The 18629-nt window shown below is 64.1% G+C and overlaps 2 protein-coding genes across 2 annotated transcripts; both read right to left on the reverse strand.

Moving 5' to 3' along the window:
• On the reverse strand, positions 1–9187 carry GLI4 (GLI family zinc finger 4; the record flags this gene model as incomplete). Its single annotated transcript, XM_080800184.1, has 6 exons — positions 1–1046; positions 1752–1868; positions 5085–5241; positions 6719–7117; positions 8476–8553; positions 9182–9187. 6 exons carry the CDS (start codon positions 9185–9187, stop codon positions 133–135), a joined length of 1671 nt encoding a protein of 556 aa, XP_080656310.1. The 3' UTR covers positions 1–132.
• Positions 9188–16637: 7450 nt separating this feature from the next.
• On the reverse strand, positions 16638–17239 carry ZFP41 (ZFP41 zinc finger protein; the record flags this gene model as incomplete). Its single annotated transcript, XM_080802305.1, has 1 exon — positions 16638–17239. Exon 1 carries the CDS (start codon positions 17229–17231, stop codon positions 16638–16640), a length of 594 nt encoding a protein of 197 aa, XP_080658431.1. The 5' UTR covers positions 17232–17239.
• Between the last annotated feature and the right edge of the window lie 1390 nt (positions 17240–18629).

The following is an 18629-nucleotide window of genomic DNA, read 5'->3' on the forward strand; positions in this document are numbered from 1 at the left end:
CCATCAGTTAAAAAGAATTTATTTGGGCCGCTAGGCGTGCGGGGATAGCGGCGCGGCTCGGAAGAGGGGGAAGCGGGAGCCCTCTCTCCGCACCCCCCCCAGCCCCTCCCGCCGCGGCCGCCCGCCCGCCCGCTACTCCCGGTAGTGCACCCTCTGGTGCTGGATGAGCTGGGAGCTCTGGCCGAAGGCCTTGCCGCAGGCGCCGCAGGCGAAGGGCTTCTCGCCCGTGTGGGTCCGCAGGTGGCGGAAGAAGTGCGAGCGGCCGCGGAAGGCCTTCCCGCACTCGGCGCACTCGTAGGGCTTCTCGCCGGTGTGGATGCGCTGGTGCTCGATGAGCACCGAGCTCCAGATGAAGGCCTTGCCGCACTGGCTGCAGGCGTACGGCTTCTCGCCCGTGTGCAGCCGCTGGTGCCGCACCAGGTTGGAGCTCTGGCTGAAGGCCTGGCCGCACTCGCCGCACTTGTAGGGCTTCTCGCCGTTGTGGATCCGCAGGTGCTGCGTGAAGTGCGAGCTGTGGCTGAAGGCGCGGCCGCACTGGCCGCACTCGTACGGCTTCTCGCCCGTGTGGATGCGGTGGTGCTGGATGAAGCCCGACCAGCCGCGGAAGCGCTTCCCGCACTCGTGGCACGCGTACGGCTTCTCGCCCGTGTGGATGCGCTGGTGCTTGAGCAGCAGCGACCGGTACTTGAAGCTCTTGCCGCAGGCCTCGCAGCGGTGCGGCTTCCCGCCCCGCGGGCCGCCCTGCCGGGCCCCGGGCCCCGACCCCCGGCCGCCCTCCGGCTCGCCCGGCCGCTCGGGCTCCCCCGCCGCCCCAGGGGCTCCCTGCGGCAGCAGCGTCACGTGCCACGGGCCCCTCTTCTGGGAGCAGGGCGCGGTCCCCGGCGGCTGGCCCGCGGGCCGCTCCAAGCTGGACTCCTGCCCAAAGCGGCCCCCACACCGGGGTCTACGGGAAAGGGTCCTCAGTGCCCCCCCGGCCTGGTCCGCCAGGGCTTCAGGGTGGTGGGGGTGGGGGGACGACGGGGCCTGCTCCGGCTCTGCCTCCGAGTCTGAAATGAAACGTGGAGGGGCAGATGGCACCCACTCGGGCATCGGCCTCCCCCTCCGCCGCACCCCGGCTCTGCCGCTCTAGCTGCTGGGGCCCGGGGTGAGGGCCGACCCACCTGGACCACGCCCCCTGCTCCGAAAGGGGCCGCCCGGGCTCCCGGCAGGGATGGGGCCACTCCAGGGCACTGCCGGGAACAGGATGGAGTCTGGGTGGCCCCATCTCCTGGCCTGGCCCGCTGCTCCCCTCCTAACACTGTGGCGGGATGGTCGGCTCCCAGGGCTTCCGTGGGGTGGGGTGAGGGGGTGTGTGTGGCAAGGGGTGGAATTAGTGCTGCCCCAGCCAGGCTGTAGGGCGAAGGGGATGGGGACCAGAGCTTAACTAGGGGACTAGTGGAGGCCCAGGGCATCACACGATGGGTAGGGGACCCAGATGACTCCCTGGCTGCGGAGTGCCGCTGGGCAGCAGATGCTGGCCGGCCACAGCTCTGGGGCTCAGGGAAGGGGTCTGGGCTGTACTCAGCCTGGGGAAATGTCAGTCACAGACTGGGACTGAACCGGGTAGGGGTCATCTCCAGAACAGAAGTGAGCACCGAGGCAGGGACAAATGAGCTGGCGTCCCGGCAGTGGTCGTGCCTGATGCAGGGGTGCTGCGGAGAGCCAGGTACATGCACTCGGGCAGGGCCCGGACGGGGTTTCTGCTCACTCACCCGGCCAGCAGGTGTCTCTGCCGATCTGGACCTCCTCCACATCTTGGAGATCCAGGCCGGACGGCTCCTCCTCCTGCAGTGGCTGGGAGAGCGCCTCCGGGCTGCAGCCAGGGGAGTCTGGGGGCAAAGGGGGACGGGGGCTCATCTCCCCCTCCTCTCCAACCTAGCCCAGGCCTCGCTCAGCTGCCCGTAGAATGCCACCTGCTCCTTGCCCTCCTGGGAGGCCCGCGAGGCTGATGCTCCCCGAGAGCCACAAGGGGAGACAGGCGCAGCCACGGGACACTCCTTCCCTGAGAGCGAGGGGCGCTCTGACACTGCTTGGCTGCTCCGGAGTGTGGGGCAGTCCTGGGAACACGGGCCTTTCTGGGCTGCAGCCTTCACACATTGCCCTCTCCCAGCCCCCAAGTCACTCACCACCTCCCAAGGCCCTGGGCACCTCTGGGTGGCGGGGGGGGGGGGGTGCTGTGACACACTGCTCTGCCTCCGTGGAGGCCCCAGGCCTGGGGCTCTTGTGGACACCAAGGAGTTCTGGGGCCAGGAGGGCGGGGGCGAACTTTTCTGGCTGGAAGGGGCACTCCTTGTTTGTAAAATGGCACAGAAAGTCCACACTTGGGGGCGCCTGGGTGGCTCAGTGGGTTAAAGCCTCTGCCTTCGGCTCAGGTCATGGTCCCAGGGTCCTGGGATCGAGCCCCGCATCGGGCTCTCTGCTCAGCGGGGAGCCTGCTTCCTTCTCTCTCTGCCTGCCTCTCTGCCTACTTGTGATCTGTCTCTGTCAAAAAAAATAATAAAATCTTAAAAAAAAAAAAAAGTCCACACTTGGACGTGGACACAGGGAGAAGAGAGTTGGGGTGGGGGAAACAGCCAGAGTTCAGGTCTCAGTGCCAAGGCTGGGAAGCCTATCTGGAAAGCCTGCCCCTGGTTGGGGGCAGGGGACGCTGCCCTGGCCACAAGTTCCCTCCCCACCTCCAGACTGCGGGTACCTGGGGTGGGGGGAGGCACATCCTTCTCCGTCACCCACCGCTGCCCACGGGCTGCCCCTCCTGCCCCAGGGCTCCAGACCATGCCTTCCAGAACTCATTCTGGAAGCTCAGGCTCTGGTGGGCATAGTTTCATGCCAGGATCCTTGGCCAGCCCCACAACGCCCTGGCTCCCAATGTCTCTGTCCTGTCCCACACCCCACCTGCCCAGCTCCCTACTCTGGAGGCTCGGGGACAAGTGGCTGCCACCTCTTTGGACCAGTTTCATGCCCACCCCACCCCAAGGACAAATGGCTCCCCGCTCAAGGATGCCCTCTGCCCTTTCCCGCCCTCCTCCAGCACTGTGCCCAGCCAGAGTTTGGAAACTGGCTCTTGTGTCAGGTGATGTGGGAGACTGTGGGATCCAGCCCTGGTGTGGGCATGGGGACCCCAGGTTTCCCAGGGCAGGCCCCACCCCCGTGCTCTTTCCGGTCTGCACCACCCGCTCTGGTCTGGGAGCAGGGAGGCTGGGGCTCCGGAAGTCCTGGTCTCACTGGCTGGAGGGCCCTGGGCAGGTTCCTGAGATGCTGGGGTCTTTCCTCTGAGGGCATGGGTGGACCGCACGGCACTGAGGAACCCACCAGCAAGGGAAATGAGGTCCAGAGACTGCGAGGGGCAGCCTCTGCCCTGGACGGCAGCTTGATGGTGCGGCCCGGCTCTCTCTGTTGGGCTGCTCTCCTCTCTCTGGCCCCTTGGACCTCCCTGGGCGCCCCCACCCTCCAGCCACACCTCCTCCTTCGCAGCCTGCCGGAGGCCCCAGGCCTCTCTTCCTTAGGGTCAGTCTTGGTTGTTTTCCTGGCAGGCAGCACCCCACCCCCGGCCCATTTCGGAACAGTACAGGGAGTGCTGAAGCTGCTGTCCACACCCCTTGTCGCTGGGCAAGACCCCTGGGCACCTGAGGGCACTTGGCTGTGACTCAGGGAGCGCAGCCCGGCCTCCGGGCTCTTGCTGGATCAGGGGCAGCCCCACTCTGCAGGGGCGGGAGGACCTGCATCCCGAGCACCGTCTTCGCAACCAGCAGGACTGGCTTGGTCAGCATGTCTTCCGGGGCAGTCCCTCCCTGGTCCTACGTCCTGCCAATTAGGAGACACGAGCCCCGAGCCCCAGCCTGCTGGGCCCAGTGCGGGGAGGCGGGCTTGAGGGCCCAGGCATGAGTCCCACGGATGTGTTCTGAGTCCTACCGGCCTCCGCTGGCTCACATCTGGGCTTCCAAGTCCCTGTCAGCAACATGGGTACAGCAAGTCCTCCCTTGCCAGGCTGTTGTGAGGGGTGACGTGAGAAACTGGACAGGAAGAGCGGGCCCCGCAATCCTGACTGCGTGGGGGACAGGCCAGAAAGCACCGTGCAGGGAGAGGCAGCTGCGCCTGCGCAGGCCTGCAGAGTATGCGCTCCTTCCCGCAGCACCCACCTCCGCCCCCACCGCCAGCCTGGGACGGGCAGAAGGCCAGGGGCCATCCCCCAGCCAGGTGCAGCACAGGTTAGGAACTGCTCCCGTTCCGATCCTGGACTGAGCTGGGGGGTGAGTCCCACGTTCCCTAGCCCTGTGTGACCCCTGTGGGCCTCACTGTCCTCATCTGCTAATGCCCTGGAGAGGGCGGTCACTGGGCTCCAGCACAGCCCGCATGGAGTTCTCCGCACAGAGCTGGCGCATCTCAGCCGTCATGACGTCACTTCCTGTAATGCCAAGAGTGGGATGAAACACGCCCAAGCCCTTGACCTGGCGGTCATCAGTTCATTGTGTCCTCAACTGTGAGAAGTAAGGCCAGGCCTCCTGTGGCATGTGGGGCACGGGCAGAGCCCCTGTGGCTTCCCGATGGCTGAGTGTGAGCAAGACCCAGGGGGACCCCACGTCATGGGCCTGGACACCCTCTCCTCCCCTGGCACCCCACCAGTCACTGGCTACTTCCACGCTTCCGACACCCTGAGACCCTGCCAGGAGGGTGGGACAGGCTGGCCGCTCCAACCCTGCAGGTCCTGGGGGACCCTCAACCCAAACCGGCCTGCCCAGAACTCTGGGTGCTATTTTCTTGGGGTGGGAACAGAAGCTCATAAAGGGAGAGGGCAGGACACAGGACCCTACCCCTGAGGCTGCTCTTCCCCAATCCCCCCAAACCCAGTCCCAGGGGACTACAGGGAGCCATTGCTCACAAGGCTCCGTCTCTGGCCTCCGCCACGGAGGCCCCTGGCCTGACCCAAGTACGAGGGTGCAGGAACCCTGGCACCCGGTGAGCTGCCTTGTTTCCAGCAGGGAGTGCCAGTGGTGCGGGGCGGGCGGACGGTGCAGGGAGGCGGAGGGAGTGCAGTGCAGGGTGAGTACCGTGTTCATGACCGTGGAGGTGAAGCTGGGCCTCGCGCTGGCAGGTTCCAGGTGTCCCTGGTGACGCAAGATTGACCGGGGACGGGACACGAGGGGGCTCCTGACTGTCCCCCAGGGTCGCCATCTTCCCCAAGGTGAAGGTATGCACACCTGGGACCTGGGGAAATGAAAACCAGGGCAGGATGAGGGGGTCAGAGGGACGAGTGGAGGGTGGGGGCAATGCCAGCTGCCCGTCAGCCGCAAGGGAGCTGGGGGCTCCTTCATGGGGTGGGGACAGGAACAGGGATGCAGGGGGGCCACGTGGGGCTGGGGGTGAGATCAGCTGGGCCCCTGGTATGTTTACTCCGCCACATCACATCACGTGGACAGCACCAGCACACCTGCAGGGACCCAGCCCAAGCGCTCCTCGAGCACCGGTCTCTGGAACGCTCTCCCAGCCCAGAGCTTAAAGCAGTGGGATCTCCCCGCAGAACCTCCCGCAGCGCTGCTGGGGGCTACCGCGCCGGAGAAGGGTGAGAAGGCGCACTCCGCCTGCTGGAGCATGAACGTTCCAGATTAAATCTCAACAAGACAGTTCCTGAGAGGAACACCGCGGTCCTCAGACCCCGCGGACGCTGCAGAGCCCTGAAGGCTGCGGGCTGGAGACCACACGGTCAGCCCACACGGCTCTGCGCCTCCTCTGAGGTCCAAGGTTCCTGCTTTAATTTGGCTTGCAAGAATGGTTTGGTGCCGTGGGACAAGGGTTTCCTTCCGCACTGTGGGGAAGCGGGCTCCTTGCTGGGGTGTGACGAGGACACGGGTTACAGGACACTAACCAACGGCCGCTAAGTGTCTGCTTCAAGGACGTGGGGAGGCAGCCGCCGCGGGGCTCCTGGCCAGCGCCTGGGCCATCTCGGCGCACCGCACTCCCTGATGACGGGAAGCGTCGCGGACACTCAGGGAAGTGGACCCAGGTGGACGCAGGGTGGGGCCGCAGTCAGGACGTCTGGGCGCGGGCCCTCCACCTCCTACGTCCAGCTCAAGTTACTCGGTCCGCTTCCCGGGACTTCTCAGGGAGGGGGCACGCTCCCCGCCCCGGCTGTCCGCGCGGGGAGGGCGCCCACCCGGCCGCCCGCACGGGCTCCGGGCGCAGACTGCGCCCCACACTGCTGCAGGCGGGGGCGGGCGGAGGGACAGACACGCCCCGGCCAGGAGCAGGCCTTCCCGCCCCCTCTCCCCTCGGCCCGGAGCCTGAGCCCCGCGGGGAAGGGCTCGATTTCGGGGCGCTGGGCGGCAGGGGCACGGGCTGCCCGGCCGAGGTCCGGCGCTCACGCCCCCGGCCGCGGACCTCTCTGAGCCTCCGCGTCCCACCTGCAAAGTGGGCACCGCGCCGGCTCCGTCCCCGCGGTGCCGGGCGCGTGGAGAGACGCCCCGCACACGGACGCCCGCGCTCGCCGGGGGCCGGTGCGCCCCGCACCCCGCGGAGGCCTCCTCTGCGCCCCGGGGCGGCGGGGCGCCCACCCGCGCCCCCAGGCCGGGCCCGGGCCGAGGTCACGGCGGCGCGGGGTGCGGCCGGGGCGGGGCCCGCGGGGACGACGCGCGAGCGCGGACTGGCCGAGCACCCCCGCCGCCGCCGCCGCCCGGCGCCCACTCACCTTCCGAGCGGGAGGCGGCCGCCCGCGCGCCGGCCGGAAGTGCGCCCATGCCCCGCCCCGGCCCGCCCGCGCGCACTTCCGGGACGCTCTGGGCGCCGGAGGACGCCGCCTCCGTGGCGGGGGCGGGGCGGGGCGCGGCGGGCAGGCCCCGAGCTCTGCAGGAGCCGCGGCGCCCGGGGCGTCGTCCGTGCCGCGCGGCCGCCTCGCGGGGCTCCCGCTGGCCGCCGTCAGTCGCCGCCAGATTCTCTTCCTTTCCGGGGCGTCTCGGCCGCCGTCCGGGCCGCGCCCCGCCAAGCGTTCCCGAGCTCCGGGGCGTGCGGAGGGGCGGCCGCGGGCTCTCCCGACCCCTCGCCGCGGACCGCCCCTGCGCGCGCGCCCGTCCCTTCTGCGGTCCCGTCTCTACGGCCCCAGAGCGCGCGAGCGGGCGTCCGGCCTTCCAGGAAAAGCGACCGCCGGCGCGGCTCCGTGAACTCCCCCGGCGGGGCGGGCGGCACGAGGACAGCAGGGAGGGCCAGCCGGGGAGCCCCAGGCCGCGGAGATGCCCCGGGCGCAGGGAGGGGAGCCCAAACCCGAGAATCCCGGCGTCTGGTCCCAGGCGGCGCCGGGCGGCGGAGAAGCTGGAGCGGCGGGGACAAGGGAAGGCCTCGGTGGCGGTGTGGGGAGACGGGGTGAGCGCAGGCAGCGCCCAGCCGTCGTCCCTGGAGGGTTAAAACCCGCGGACAGGGCAGCCTCCTGCCGCCGCTGCCTCACTCGCCCCGCACCTCAGGCTCCCAGCCCTGCTGGGAGAACCTCCCGCTGCTCCCCTCTGCCTGCCCTCATGCCAGGCCCTGGGCCAGGAGCGGGGGTCCGGTGGGAACAGGCTGGCTCCCTGACTCCGTGGAGCTGCCACTCTAGTGCGTGGGAGAGAGCAGACCACACATCGGCACCACAGCCCCGGTAAGAACTTGGGGGAAGCTCCCAAGAGCTCAGTGGTCCAAGGACGGCTCACTAAGGCAGTGACATCAGAGGAAGGGAGGAGGAGAGTGGGGCAAGCTAGTCACACAAAGGCTAGAGGGAAGAGTATTCAAAGCTGAAGAAAGAGCATGTGCCAAGGTCCTGAGGCATGAGCATTGCCAAGGGTTTTGCAGCAACCAGGCAAGCTGGGAGTGTGGTGAGCCAAGGGAGAATGAAACAAGGTGGACAAGCAGTCTTGAAGGCACCATTAGGAGCCTGGATTTTAAGTGCACCAGGAGCCACTGAGGGTCCTGAGCCGGGGCGTGAGATCGGCTGTGCATTTTTTTAAAAAAAGATTTTATTTATTTATTTGACAGTGACAGAGATGACAAGCAGGTGGAGAGGCAGGCAGAGAGAAAGGAGGAAGCAGGCTCCCCACGGAGCAGAGAGCCCGATGCGGGGCTCGATTCCAGGACCCTGAGACCATGACCCGAGCCAAAGGCAGAGGCTTTAACCCACTGAGCCACCCAGGCGCCCCCGGCTGTGCATTTTAACGGCAGTTTGGGACAGCAGGGAGGCAGGAAGGGACAGATGGTGTAGATCGAGAGTCGGCTGGGTAGGGCCCGTGTTGGGGACCAAACTGACAGAACCTGCTGCTTGCTGGGATGTGGGGCACGACGACTCGGGGTTCAGGCTGGAGTTTGACTGAAAGCCTGCTTTGAGATGGGGCAACGCCACAAGCCAAGTTCTGTCTTGGACACACGGCCCACAATGCACAGAGGTAGCTGGGGGCTCCCAGTTCCCCTTCTCAGTCTGTCCCTCACCCTCTCCTTGCTGGCCTGTGCGTGGCCCTGCTGGGTTAGCTTCAGTGGGGGTGGAGCACCCTCCTGTTTCCTAGGAGGCTGGGGAGATGGGGGTGGGTAATTACTGGTGTGGAGACTCCCAGCCAGTCAGGTGTCCCGCCTGCCTCTGCCCTACTTCCAGAGGACCTAGCCCCAGCCGCCCAGTAGCCAGGCTCCTCAGCCTCCACAGACCTCCTGCCAAGTGTTTGGGTTTCTGTAGAGACCTGCCCGGCCCTCCCCTAGCCGACAGCTCTGCTCTTCTCTGTCCTGCCTGTGTGTCTCCCCCACCTGTCCCTGACGCTGGGTCTGACCTGGAGTCCTATCCTTAGCCAGGTCCTTAGCCACTAGACATCCAGTGCTCGGCAGGGCGCTGAGCGGCTTCCTCGCTCCCACCCGGCAGATGCCGGTAGCACCTCCCTTCAGTTGTGACAAGCGCAAATGTCTCCAGACATTACCACGTCCCCTTCTGGGGGGCAGGCATGGCCTCGGGAGAAGTGAACAACAGTATGGCGGGGCGGGCCGACCCACGCTCTGCGGAAGTCAGGGAAGCAGGCAGAGGGCCTCCCAGACCCCTCCAGCGCTATGACTACAGGCGTCAGCCACCAAGAAACCCCTAGTTCCCCAGCATCTGGGGCCAGGAAGCCCATGTCCCTGGAGGGACATAGTATTTTGTCCCCCGAGGGCTCACCCCCATCTTGAGCCGGCAGATTCCACCTCTCGTTGTCAGTCTCTGGCGAGTCTGGTTCACGTGAGGCCGCCCCCAAGAGACGCACCTGGAGGAAGCGACCAATTGGGTCTCTGGCTCTGTAGGCCCTGGGGAGTCCCGACTGCACCCCTAAACTGCAGGGAGATGAGCGGGACCCAGCGAACGGGCCAGAACAGAGTTTATTACGGGAGGAAACAGATTATCCACAAGCAGCAGGACAGGACATGTGCTGGGGAGGAGGGTGGCTGGAAGGTACCAGAACCAGTGCAACATCGGTCGGGGTGGAGGCAGCGCTCCATGGAGAGGAAACCACAGAACTTGGATAAACTGAAACGGAACGTGTCCCTAGATGCACACATACTCGCGCTCTGGGGACTGAAGGAAGTGAAGGGATTGCAGAGTCGAAGTTCATCAGATGTCACTGTTGGGAAAGTCCCATTTTCTCCCGTGTGGGACCAGTAGCTGCGTGCCAAGAGCCCAGCGGACGCGCGCTCCACCGGCGGTGTGAAGACGATCCCAGGACGCTGCCGCCAATGCCGAGTGCTCGAGCTCACCAGGGAACACTCATGTGTTCAAACCAGAAGGCCACAGGGTGGCTGCAGGGACCTGGGGCCCACGTAGTGTGATGGGGAGCTCGTGCGGATCTCGGTGCTGGCGTCCACGTGGGCATCGGGCAGGAGGCACGGGGTGGGGGGCTCAGGCTGCACGCCTATGGAGACTGCAGACAACCCCAGCAGCAGTGTCCCCAGGCCCCTATGGCCCTGTCTGGGTCCTGGCGGGACTCTGGTCAACGGGAGGACCCTGTGGTTTGTGGAACAGGCAGCTGGAGTTTGTGAGGACACCAGGAGACCACCAGCTCCGTGCTCAGTGCACAGAGGTCCCAGAGCTCAGTGCACACGGGCCCCCACCCAGAGCAGAGCTGTGTCCTTGGGCGGGAGACACAGACTCTGCCCCTCATCTTTGCGGCCGGTCCCATCCGGAACTGGCCGTCAGCCCATTCCCTTTCTGGTCCCAACACTGCTTCCCTGGGCCTTGGGGACACCCCCTTTTACCCCTCGGTCGTGGCTGAGAACCCTGCCCTCGCCGGTCCCGCTCCAGAGCAAATGTCCAAGTGTCCTCCGTGCCACAGGCTTCTGCCGCGAGCACCAGGACTCGGGAGCCCGGGGGTCAGCTCCCCGAAGCCGAGGTCGCCGGGCTGTGTCCGGACCTGCGTTGTCTGCAGCGTGTCTTGGGGCCTCGCTCACTTGCAGGGGAAAGGACTATCACGCTTGGTGTCCAGACTGGGGATGGACACAAGAGGCCGCTGCAAATCAAGGCCAGGAAGCACCCTGGTGCCTACGGCCTCCTCAGGACTGCAGTGGGCCCGGTCTCAGGACAACCCCCGAATCTGCAGGGGGAGGAGGCAGCAGAGCCGCACCGGCTGCGTGGCCCTTACTGCCCGCTCTCCCACAGCGCTGGCTGCCGCCTTCCCTCAGATCGAGCCTGGCAGGAGGCCCGTAGGGACAGATGCCGGCCCGGCTCACAGGACGCCAGCCTGAAGGATGATCCACGTCACCTCCCTGGGTCATCCGCAGGTGTCCTGCATGGACCCCCGCCCGCCTGGTGTCTTTCCCGTGCCCTCCACGCTGGGCCAGGTGCTGAGGTGCTCTGTGGGCGCGGCCCTAAGTGCTCCCGGGCATTGGGCATTGAGAGCCACGCTCAGCGGGGGGCGCCCGGAAGGTCTGCCATTTGGAAAAGCATTTCTCTGGGACAGTCCCAGGACGCTGGGGAAGTTCTTGACGTTGCCTGTGGGGTTTCTGCCTGCAGCCCTTTCCTAGAAGGCAGGTGGTGTCCGCATTGCCCTCCTGGGTGCAGCGGGGCCACAGGTGTGAATTTTGTGGCCTTCGGAGAGGTGGGGGAACCGGTGACAGGCCCTCGGCGTGTTCGCTGCCTTCACGGGGCTCTGCGGGGGGACAGGAGGCGCTGCTCACCTGTCGCACCGCCCCGCCCACCTGCTGGGGGTCACCCGGCCACCATCGCCCCCCCCCACCGCCCCGAGATTTCCAGCCCGGCCCCGCCCCCGCGCCCCCCAGACGGCCTCTCCGCTTGCCCCGAGCCCTCCTCACCGCCTCCCGGGGCTCAGGCCCAGCCTGCCTGTCTGGCGGACGGTTCACCCTTACGCACGCTTCATCAGGAACTTCCTGACCAGGGTGCTCTGCTCTCACAGCCAGAAAGGGACACGAATTACCCTTTGAACAAAGAAATGCAATTATTACCCACCCCCACTCCACCCCCGGCGCGGGAGCCGGACCGGTCGGTGCTCGCGAGCCGGACCGGTCGGTGCTCGCGGCCACAGCCTGACCCACGTCCCCCAGGCCTGGACAGCAACAGAACGGGGGTGGGGGGGAGAGCGTCAGGTCTCAAAGAAGTTAAGGAAGTTAGAAAACGTAACATTTTAAACCCACGTAAACCTTGGAAACGTCGTGGGTATGATGTGACGCGGGAGCGGCTCACAGCCCCGCTCCCGGTCCCGGCGGGTTAGGAGCCCCGCGCTGCCGCCTGGCCTCCGCCCCACTCCACTGTAGGGGCATGTTGGGGTTATTTCCAATTTTTTTGACATTCCACATGCACTAGCGACGTCACTGCGCGTGCACAGAGGTTCCCTACGGGAATTTAACGAGTGAGACTTCTGGGCTAGCACGGTAGGGCGCGTCTCGAACTTGCTATGAAATGCTGTTTTGTTGCTAAAGTGGACTGACAGCTGCTACCAGGACCGCGGACTCAATGGACTGTTTTCGCGGCAGGAAATACGCAGGGTGTTTACTGACTTAACTGTGTGCGTCATGGCATTATGCCCAACGCTCAAAGCCTTTTCATCATTCCCAACAGAATCCTGCACCTGTCAAACTCCCCCATCCCCGGGGAATGTCTCCCGCCGGGCGCTGGGGAGGGTGGGCACGGCCTCGGCCCCTCCTGTGAGTGCAGGCTGCGCCTCGGTGTCCCCGCTGGCCTTGGGCACTCCGCCCCGGCTTCCAAGGCTCCGGCTCCTGCGACCCCGGGGTCTGCGCTTATTTCCCTGGCGGCACTACCACGTTTGTCTGGTGACGGACACTCGAGCTGTGTCCGCCAGAGGCCACCGCAACTGCCCGCTCCAGCACCGCACCCCCCGGCGCTGGAGGAGCCCCTGCTCCCCTCTTCGCACCCGGGCCTCTGGGAGTCCTTCTCGCCACGAGCCTGCCCAGCCCTTCAGGTCCGGTACGCGGGGACAGTGTGCGGATTCTGCGTAGACAGTAGGATCACCTGCTGATAACCACACTCGGGGGTTTCTACTGTGATCCTAGTGCGTCCTTTCCTCCTGGTCTGGCTCCGGGCGCAGGGGGAGCCGTGAAGGCGGCCCCCTTGTGTTCTGCCCTCGGAAGGAACGTGGGCCGCACGGGACCCCAGGCCACGGCACTGCTCCGGGTGCCGGGAGAGGTTCTGTACGGGTTTAGACAACCCTGCGATGCTCCGTATTTATGAAGGTATCCGAATCACGAGCAGATGGTGGGTTTGGGCACAGACTTAACCATTAAGGCGATAACAGGCCCCTCCCCCATCGGCTGAGGGGAGAGATCACACCCATTTTGAGCCAATTTTGCCTTTCCTGAAAGAGACCTCACCTGGCTGTGCTCCGAGCTGCGCTCCTGCCCTTTGGGACTCGGTCTGTTCGCGCCGTGCTGGGGGCCTCTGCGGCTGTGAGCACAGACATCCGGGCTGTCCCAGCTCATAAAGTAAGGCAAGGGGTTTCCTCCTTTCAACCTTTGAGTCCCTAGAGGACGGGAATGGGTTCCTGACCTGCCTGTACACCATCTGGACTTGCATTCTTCGAGGAAGACTGGAGACTCGGGACACACCCCGCGTGGCGGGCACGGGGTCTCTGGGCCGCTTGGGTCCCTACCTCATCTGTGCTCCCGTTCCCTGGCCCTGAGTTTTGGCTTCCCTGATCTCTGGCGTCCCTGCTGTCACGTCCCCTTTGCATTCGGGACGGTGCGGTGGCTCCTGCTCTTTTCTTGGACGCCGCTGCTGGCCAACGCCAGCCTGAACGGTCCTGGTAAACAACCAGCGTCCCCTGTCTCCTGCCCACAACGGCCTCCGTGCCCATGGGTTGTGCCGCTCTCTGCTCCTTGCACTTTCCTCCCTGCCACCGTGCGTTTGTTCCGTTCTCGTTTCTGTAACCTCCGAAGCCGGAGGCTCAGCTTCTGATTTCTGGCTTGTCTGCTGTCGGGGCTGAAGCGCTTGGGGGTGACACGACCCCATGCAGCTTCTGTGGCCCCCAGAGAAGCTGGGCGAGTCCTCTCTTCAGTGTCAGGGAGGTCTGCGTGTTTTATAGATTTTGTCTTTTTTTTTTTTTTTTTAAAATTTGGGTCAGATTGTTGAGAAGGTTTTCTTTTTCCTAGAAGAGGAGTTTCACTGGAACAACAGGCAGCCCCTCAAAGCCTCCAGAGAGACGGGAGGCAGAAAAGGCCGCTCGCTGCTTTGAGATTGATTTTGTGACTTTTTTCATGACTAAACTGTACTCAAAAAAACAAATTTCCAAGTCTTATTTTTTAAAATGTATTTTTCTGGGGCTCTCTTCTGGGCCAGTGCAGTTGAAGTCACCGGCAGCCTTCCTGGGAGAGGCGCTGAGGGCTGTGGGTGTGCACGGCCCATCTCCCACGCACACGGGCAAATGTCCACCTCCCTACAAACACAAACACACGGCAAGACGCCCACACCCAACACGGGGTTGGACCTCACCACCCACCGAGTCAGCCAGAAGCCCCCCGAGCTGACACTCCTAAAACACTTGCGGGGAGCCAGCCCAGCACCTGCGACTTCACGCGACTCGCTGGGTCGGGTTAAGCCCCGTTGGCATGCCCACATCACGCCACAGGAAACTGAGGCAGCGCGAGGAGGTTAAGGGACATGCCCTGGGTCCCACGTCGCCAAGGCACTGGCTGGAGTCGAGAGAGCCTGTGCTCTTCCCCACCCACTCCCTCTCTAGAAACAAAGCCATGGGGTCAGAGCATGTTTCTTTCTCCTCTAACAACCTGGCAATGATGAAAACCCGCCTGGCTGCTGACGGAGAGGCCGGGCCAGCCTGCCGACTGTGCCACTGGGACGCCCACCCTGCAGGGCCCAGAGCAGGGTGCCTGCCGCTACCATCTCCACCTGTCATTCTGTGTCCGGGCACCCATCCTGTCAGCCCTAAATGCAGAAACGTATTTATCTCAGTATTATTTATAATGCCCGAAACCAGAAACAGTCCACGTGCCCGTTAGGAGACGGTCAGCCTCTCTGTACCACCCACCCTCCCCAACCTCCAGGCAGTGGCACAGACCACGCTCGCCGCCCTCCAAATGGAAACGAGTGGCAACCCGGGATACAGATCCTACAGACACATGCAGCCTGGCGTGTCTTAGGCCGTAGACAAGACAAACCAACACACTGAGGAGGACGTGGACAGCCCTGGATGTGCGTGCCATCGGGGTGGCCGCTGGCTGGGCATCGCACCCTGTGCTCCAGCACCCCAAGACAAGCAGCAGGGCTCGCCGCTTGGGTCCCCTCCACGGCCTCCCAGGGTCTCCTTCTGCTTGCTGCCCCTGGCTTCCCCCCAGCAGTGGGTCCGGGAGGACGTGCGCATGGGACAGGGCGACTCTCACGCGCCCTTCCCCGACGACACCCAGCCTGGCAGCTGCCGGTCTCTGTATATACAGCTTCTCCGGAACTCGGCCACGCGCGTTCGCTTGTGCTGTCGGGGCTGCGGTCACATGTCGCAGTGGAGTTGAGCGGGGACAGACGCCTTAGGGCTGCAGGGCCAGTAACGGTCACTACCTGACCCTTCCCAGAAGTCGTCTGCCGACCCGCTCCGGGTGCAGGAACGACCAACATGCACGCCATTTGCCTCGTCGCTCTCCGAGTGAATACAGGTCCTGTATTCTCTGCTGAACGTCTGAGAGTAAATCGCAGACATCATGACCGCATACCCCCGGGAAAACCTTAGCGAGCATCCTTCCCAACAAGGACAGGTGGGATGGCCGTGAGCCAAGCAGGAACCGGGAAACTGATGCAGCTCTGCCCCCCAGTGGACAGTGTGCGCACGAGGTTTGCTCAATGTCCCGGTGACGTCCTCTGCAGCTACCTTTCCCATCGAGGACCATACATGGTCTGTCCCCCTGGATCTCCTGGGGCAAGCCGAGTCAGCTGGGAGGGCCCGCTGCGCTGGGGCCGGGGCGGGGTGCCAGCTCAGGCGTCATAACACTGCGGCTTCTAGAAAGAACAGGAGCAGACACCTACCAGCCCGGAGAAGCATCTCCACCGGGAGCATCTGCCTCTGGCGTCTGTGACCTCCTGATGGAGAAACAGGTCTCCCCCTCATTCAGGACCTCCTTGCAGGATGGAATCCCCAAAGAGCAAGACCATTCTGGGGGTCCCAACAGCTGCAAGTGTGGGCATCAACGTTTTCCTTGTGAAAAGCCCATTACCTGCCGCCTGGCGGTCACCTGGCTCCCCTAAGACTGCGGGAAACTCTGGGACACACAGCGCCACTCTGAGAACATGGAGCCCCCTCCAGGCCACTCCCGGGGGGAAACCAAGGCTGGGCACAGTATGTGGCCTCACCCGGGGGATAAGACGGAACTTGGGGGCCAGGCAGGAAGAAGTGAAACTAACCTGGAGAGCTGCCCTCCGGAGGGCAGGGCACACTGCCTCACGACCGAAGAGCCCTGGGGCAGACGCGGGCTGGCTCGAAGCTGCCCTCACATCCTCGGGACGTCTACCACGTGTCCGGGGCAGGAATCTCCCACGGTGGCGGCACGCAGGTCCTGAGGGACCCACCTGGGTGAGTCAGGCCGCTCACCTGGGCCAGGGGGACGCACAAGGGGTCCGGTTCCCGGGGATCAGATGGGGGATGGTGCTGCTGCAGCCCGAGGAGGGGAGCCAGAGCACAAACCACTGTCACCATGGCCAGCTGAGTGGGGCCAGCAGGCGTCTGGTGCAGCGCCGTGGGCATGACCGCAGAGCACAGCTCTCCAGCTCAGGGCCACCGGCCTCCCACCGGGCTGCACGGGGATGACCCCGCAGGTCGGGAGACTGCAGAGTCAAGTCTTCAACGGAGCTGAGAGGGCTGAAGCCACAGTGGACGCCATGGGCAGAGGCCACCGTGGGAGGTGCTGGGCCGCTCGCAAGCAGCCATCTCCAGAGTCCCAGACAGCTGCTGGTGTCCCCAGCGTCCCTGGGGCCACAAGCCCCTCCCACGTTGTCGTGGTGTATCGGTCCAGGTCTTCAGCGCACTCGAGCACCTGCTTCCCCCAGTGGCTTGATTCTCCAGACGGCGACGCCCAGGCACAGGCGTGCTGTGCTCCCGGAGCCCCCAGCATCGCGCAGACGCCGCAGGAGGGACGGCTGCCATCGGCACCGACACCGCGCGGCTTCCCCGCGCTCAAGGCTTCTTCCGGGGATGACGCTTCCGATGGCGAATGAGACATGAGCTGTAGGCAAAGGTTTTCCCACATTCCTTGCACTCGTACGGCTTCTCTCCGGTGTGTGTCTTCTGGTGTTTTAGGAGATTGGAGCCGCAGTTGAAGGCCTTCCCACAATCGCTGCATTTAAAGGGCTTCTCTCCGGTGTGGATTCTCTGGTGCTTGGTGACGTCCGAGCTGTGCCGGAACGTCTTCCCACACTCCTCACACCTGAAGGGCTTTTCTCCCGTGTGAACCCTCTGGTGGCGAAGGTGGTCTGTCTTGTGCTTGAAGACGCGGCCGCACTCGCCGCACTCGAAGGGCTGCTTTCTCTGGAAAGGCACGAACACGGGAACCCCCTCAAAGTCGTCCTGAAACGAAGCGTCGAAGGCGTCAAACACGTGCTCTTCGTCTTCACGGCTCAGGCCGGCTTCCTTCCTGGGCTTCTTCGCCGACGTGGACCTCCGGTCGGCCCTTTTCTCCCCAGATGCTTTCTCTTCTTTGGGAGCGTCCTTTAGCAAACCTCCTCCCTCTTTTGGGGTCTGTGCTTTCTTTTTGCCCCTGGGCTTTTCCATCTTTCTTTGCTCCCGGGAGGGGAAGGGCCACTGGAAGCCAGGATGGGCTGAGGAGAAGGGCAGGGGCCGGACGCCCCACTTCTTCCGAAAGCTCTTGCTTTAGTCAAAGCTCTTCATCCCCCGGAGCTTGTGATGAGCACTCTGGGCTCTGGGGCAGGGGGTCTGCACCGGAGGGAGGACGCCACCAATCCTCGTGCTGCCGGAGAAGCCAGATCGTGAAGGTTAGATCACAAGGTGTGCAGGAGAACAGAGCTGTGGGCCCCTGCAGTGCAGAGCAGCTAAGGGACAGATGGGGGCACCCAGAAACTTGGCCCTTTCTCTGCTCGTTGGTTCCCCTTTCAAACACAACACTCGCTCTAACCCTCTCCCAGGGGATGGGGTCTCCAGGCCTGTGTCCAGTGGGGTCTGACATGGACCATGGACCAAGAACTCTGTGCGGTCCCCATGTTGGCATATTTTCCCCCTCCATCTCCACTGCCTGTATTTGGGACCAGACGATGTGCTCTTAGAGCGTGGGACCCACAAGTGCCCCTTTGGGAGCTATCCTCGTGTCAGCCTGGAGTCTGAGATGGATCAGATGCAGGGCTCCCCAGGGGCACCCCAGCCCTCCTCCCATGGTCCATCTCCATACAGCAGCCAGCAAACTCCCTCCATATCTGTCCCAAACCCCAGTGGCTTCCCTCATTCTTACAAGCCCTACACCTACCTGACCGGGCCCCTTCCTCACTCCTCTCCCACCATCTAGTTTTCTTTAGGCTCCTCAAACATACCCAGTCCTTCCTGCCTCCGTGCTTGCCTGATTCCAGAAATAGGCCAAGGGTAGGTGGGGCTACCCTCGGGTACCCATGGGGCTGGCCCCTCACTTCAGAGCTCTGAATGGGCCCTTCTCAGAGACGCCTCCCTGACTCCACCAAACGCCGCCCCCATTCCCTGTTCCCCTGACCAGGCTCCAGCCCTCCCTGGGGCCCTTAACCAGAGCCCACTCCTTAAACACCTAGACCTTGTGTACACTGTGAACACCTGATGTTCCCGGTCCCTAACTCCATCTAACAGCACCCAACTCCACCACAAACTCAGACGGGTCCCAGCAGCCCCCAGTGTTTGTAGGAGCATCACAGCCCCTAGTTCCTTTGTTGAGTTCCCTCTTCTGTTTCTGTATTGTTCCTCACCCTCCTCTTCTCTCAGTGCTAATTAGCGGAACCCCAGCGTCAAGGCCGGACAAACTTGACTCTTTAACTGCTAGTGAGAGATCTCCACAAGACTGAGAAAAAACCTTCCCTTTTAAAAGATAAAGCTCCAAAGGCAGGTCCTGTTCTGACCCTCCAGCGTTTCCTGCGAACAGCATTCCTAGAAAGGTGTCTCGTGGCCTGTGACGGCTACCATATCCCCGACAGGCTG

The sequence above is a fragment of the Martes martes genome (genome assembly GCF_963455335.1).
Source record: "Martes martes genome assembly, chromosome: 4".
Lineage (NCBI taxonomy): Eukaryota > Metazoa > Chordata > Mammalia > Carnivora > Mustelidae > Martes > Martes martes.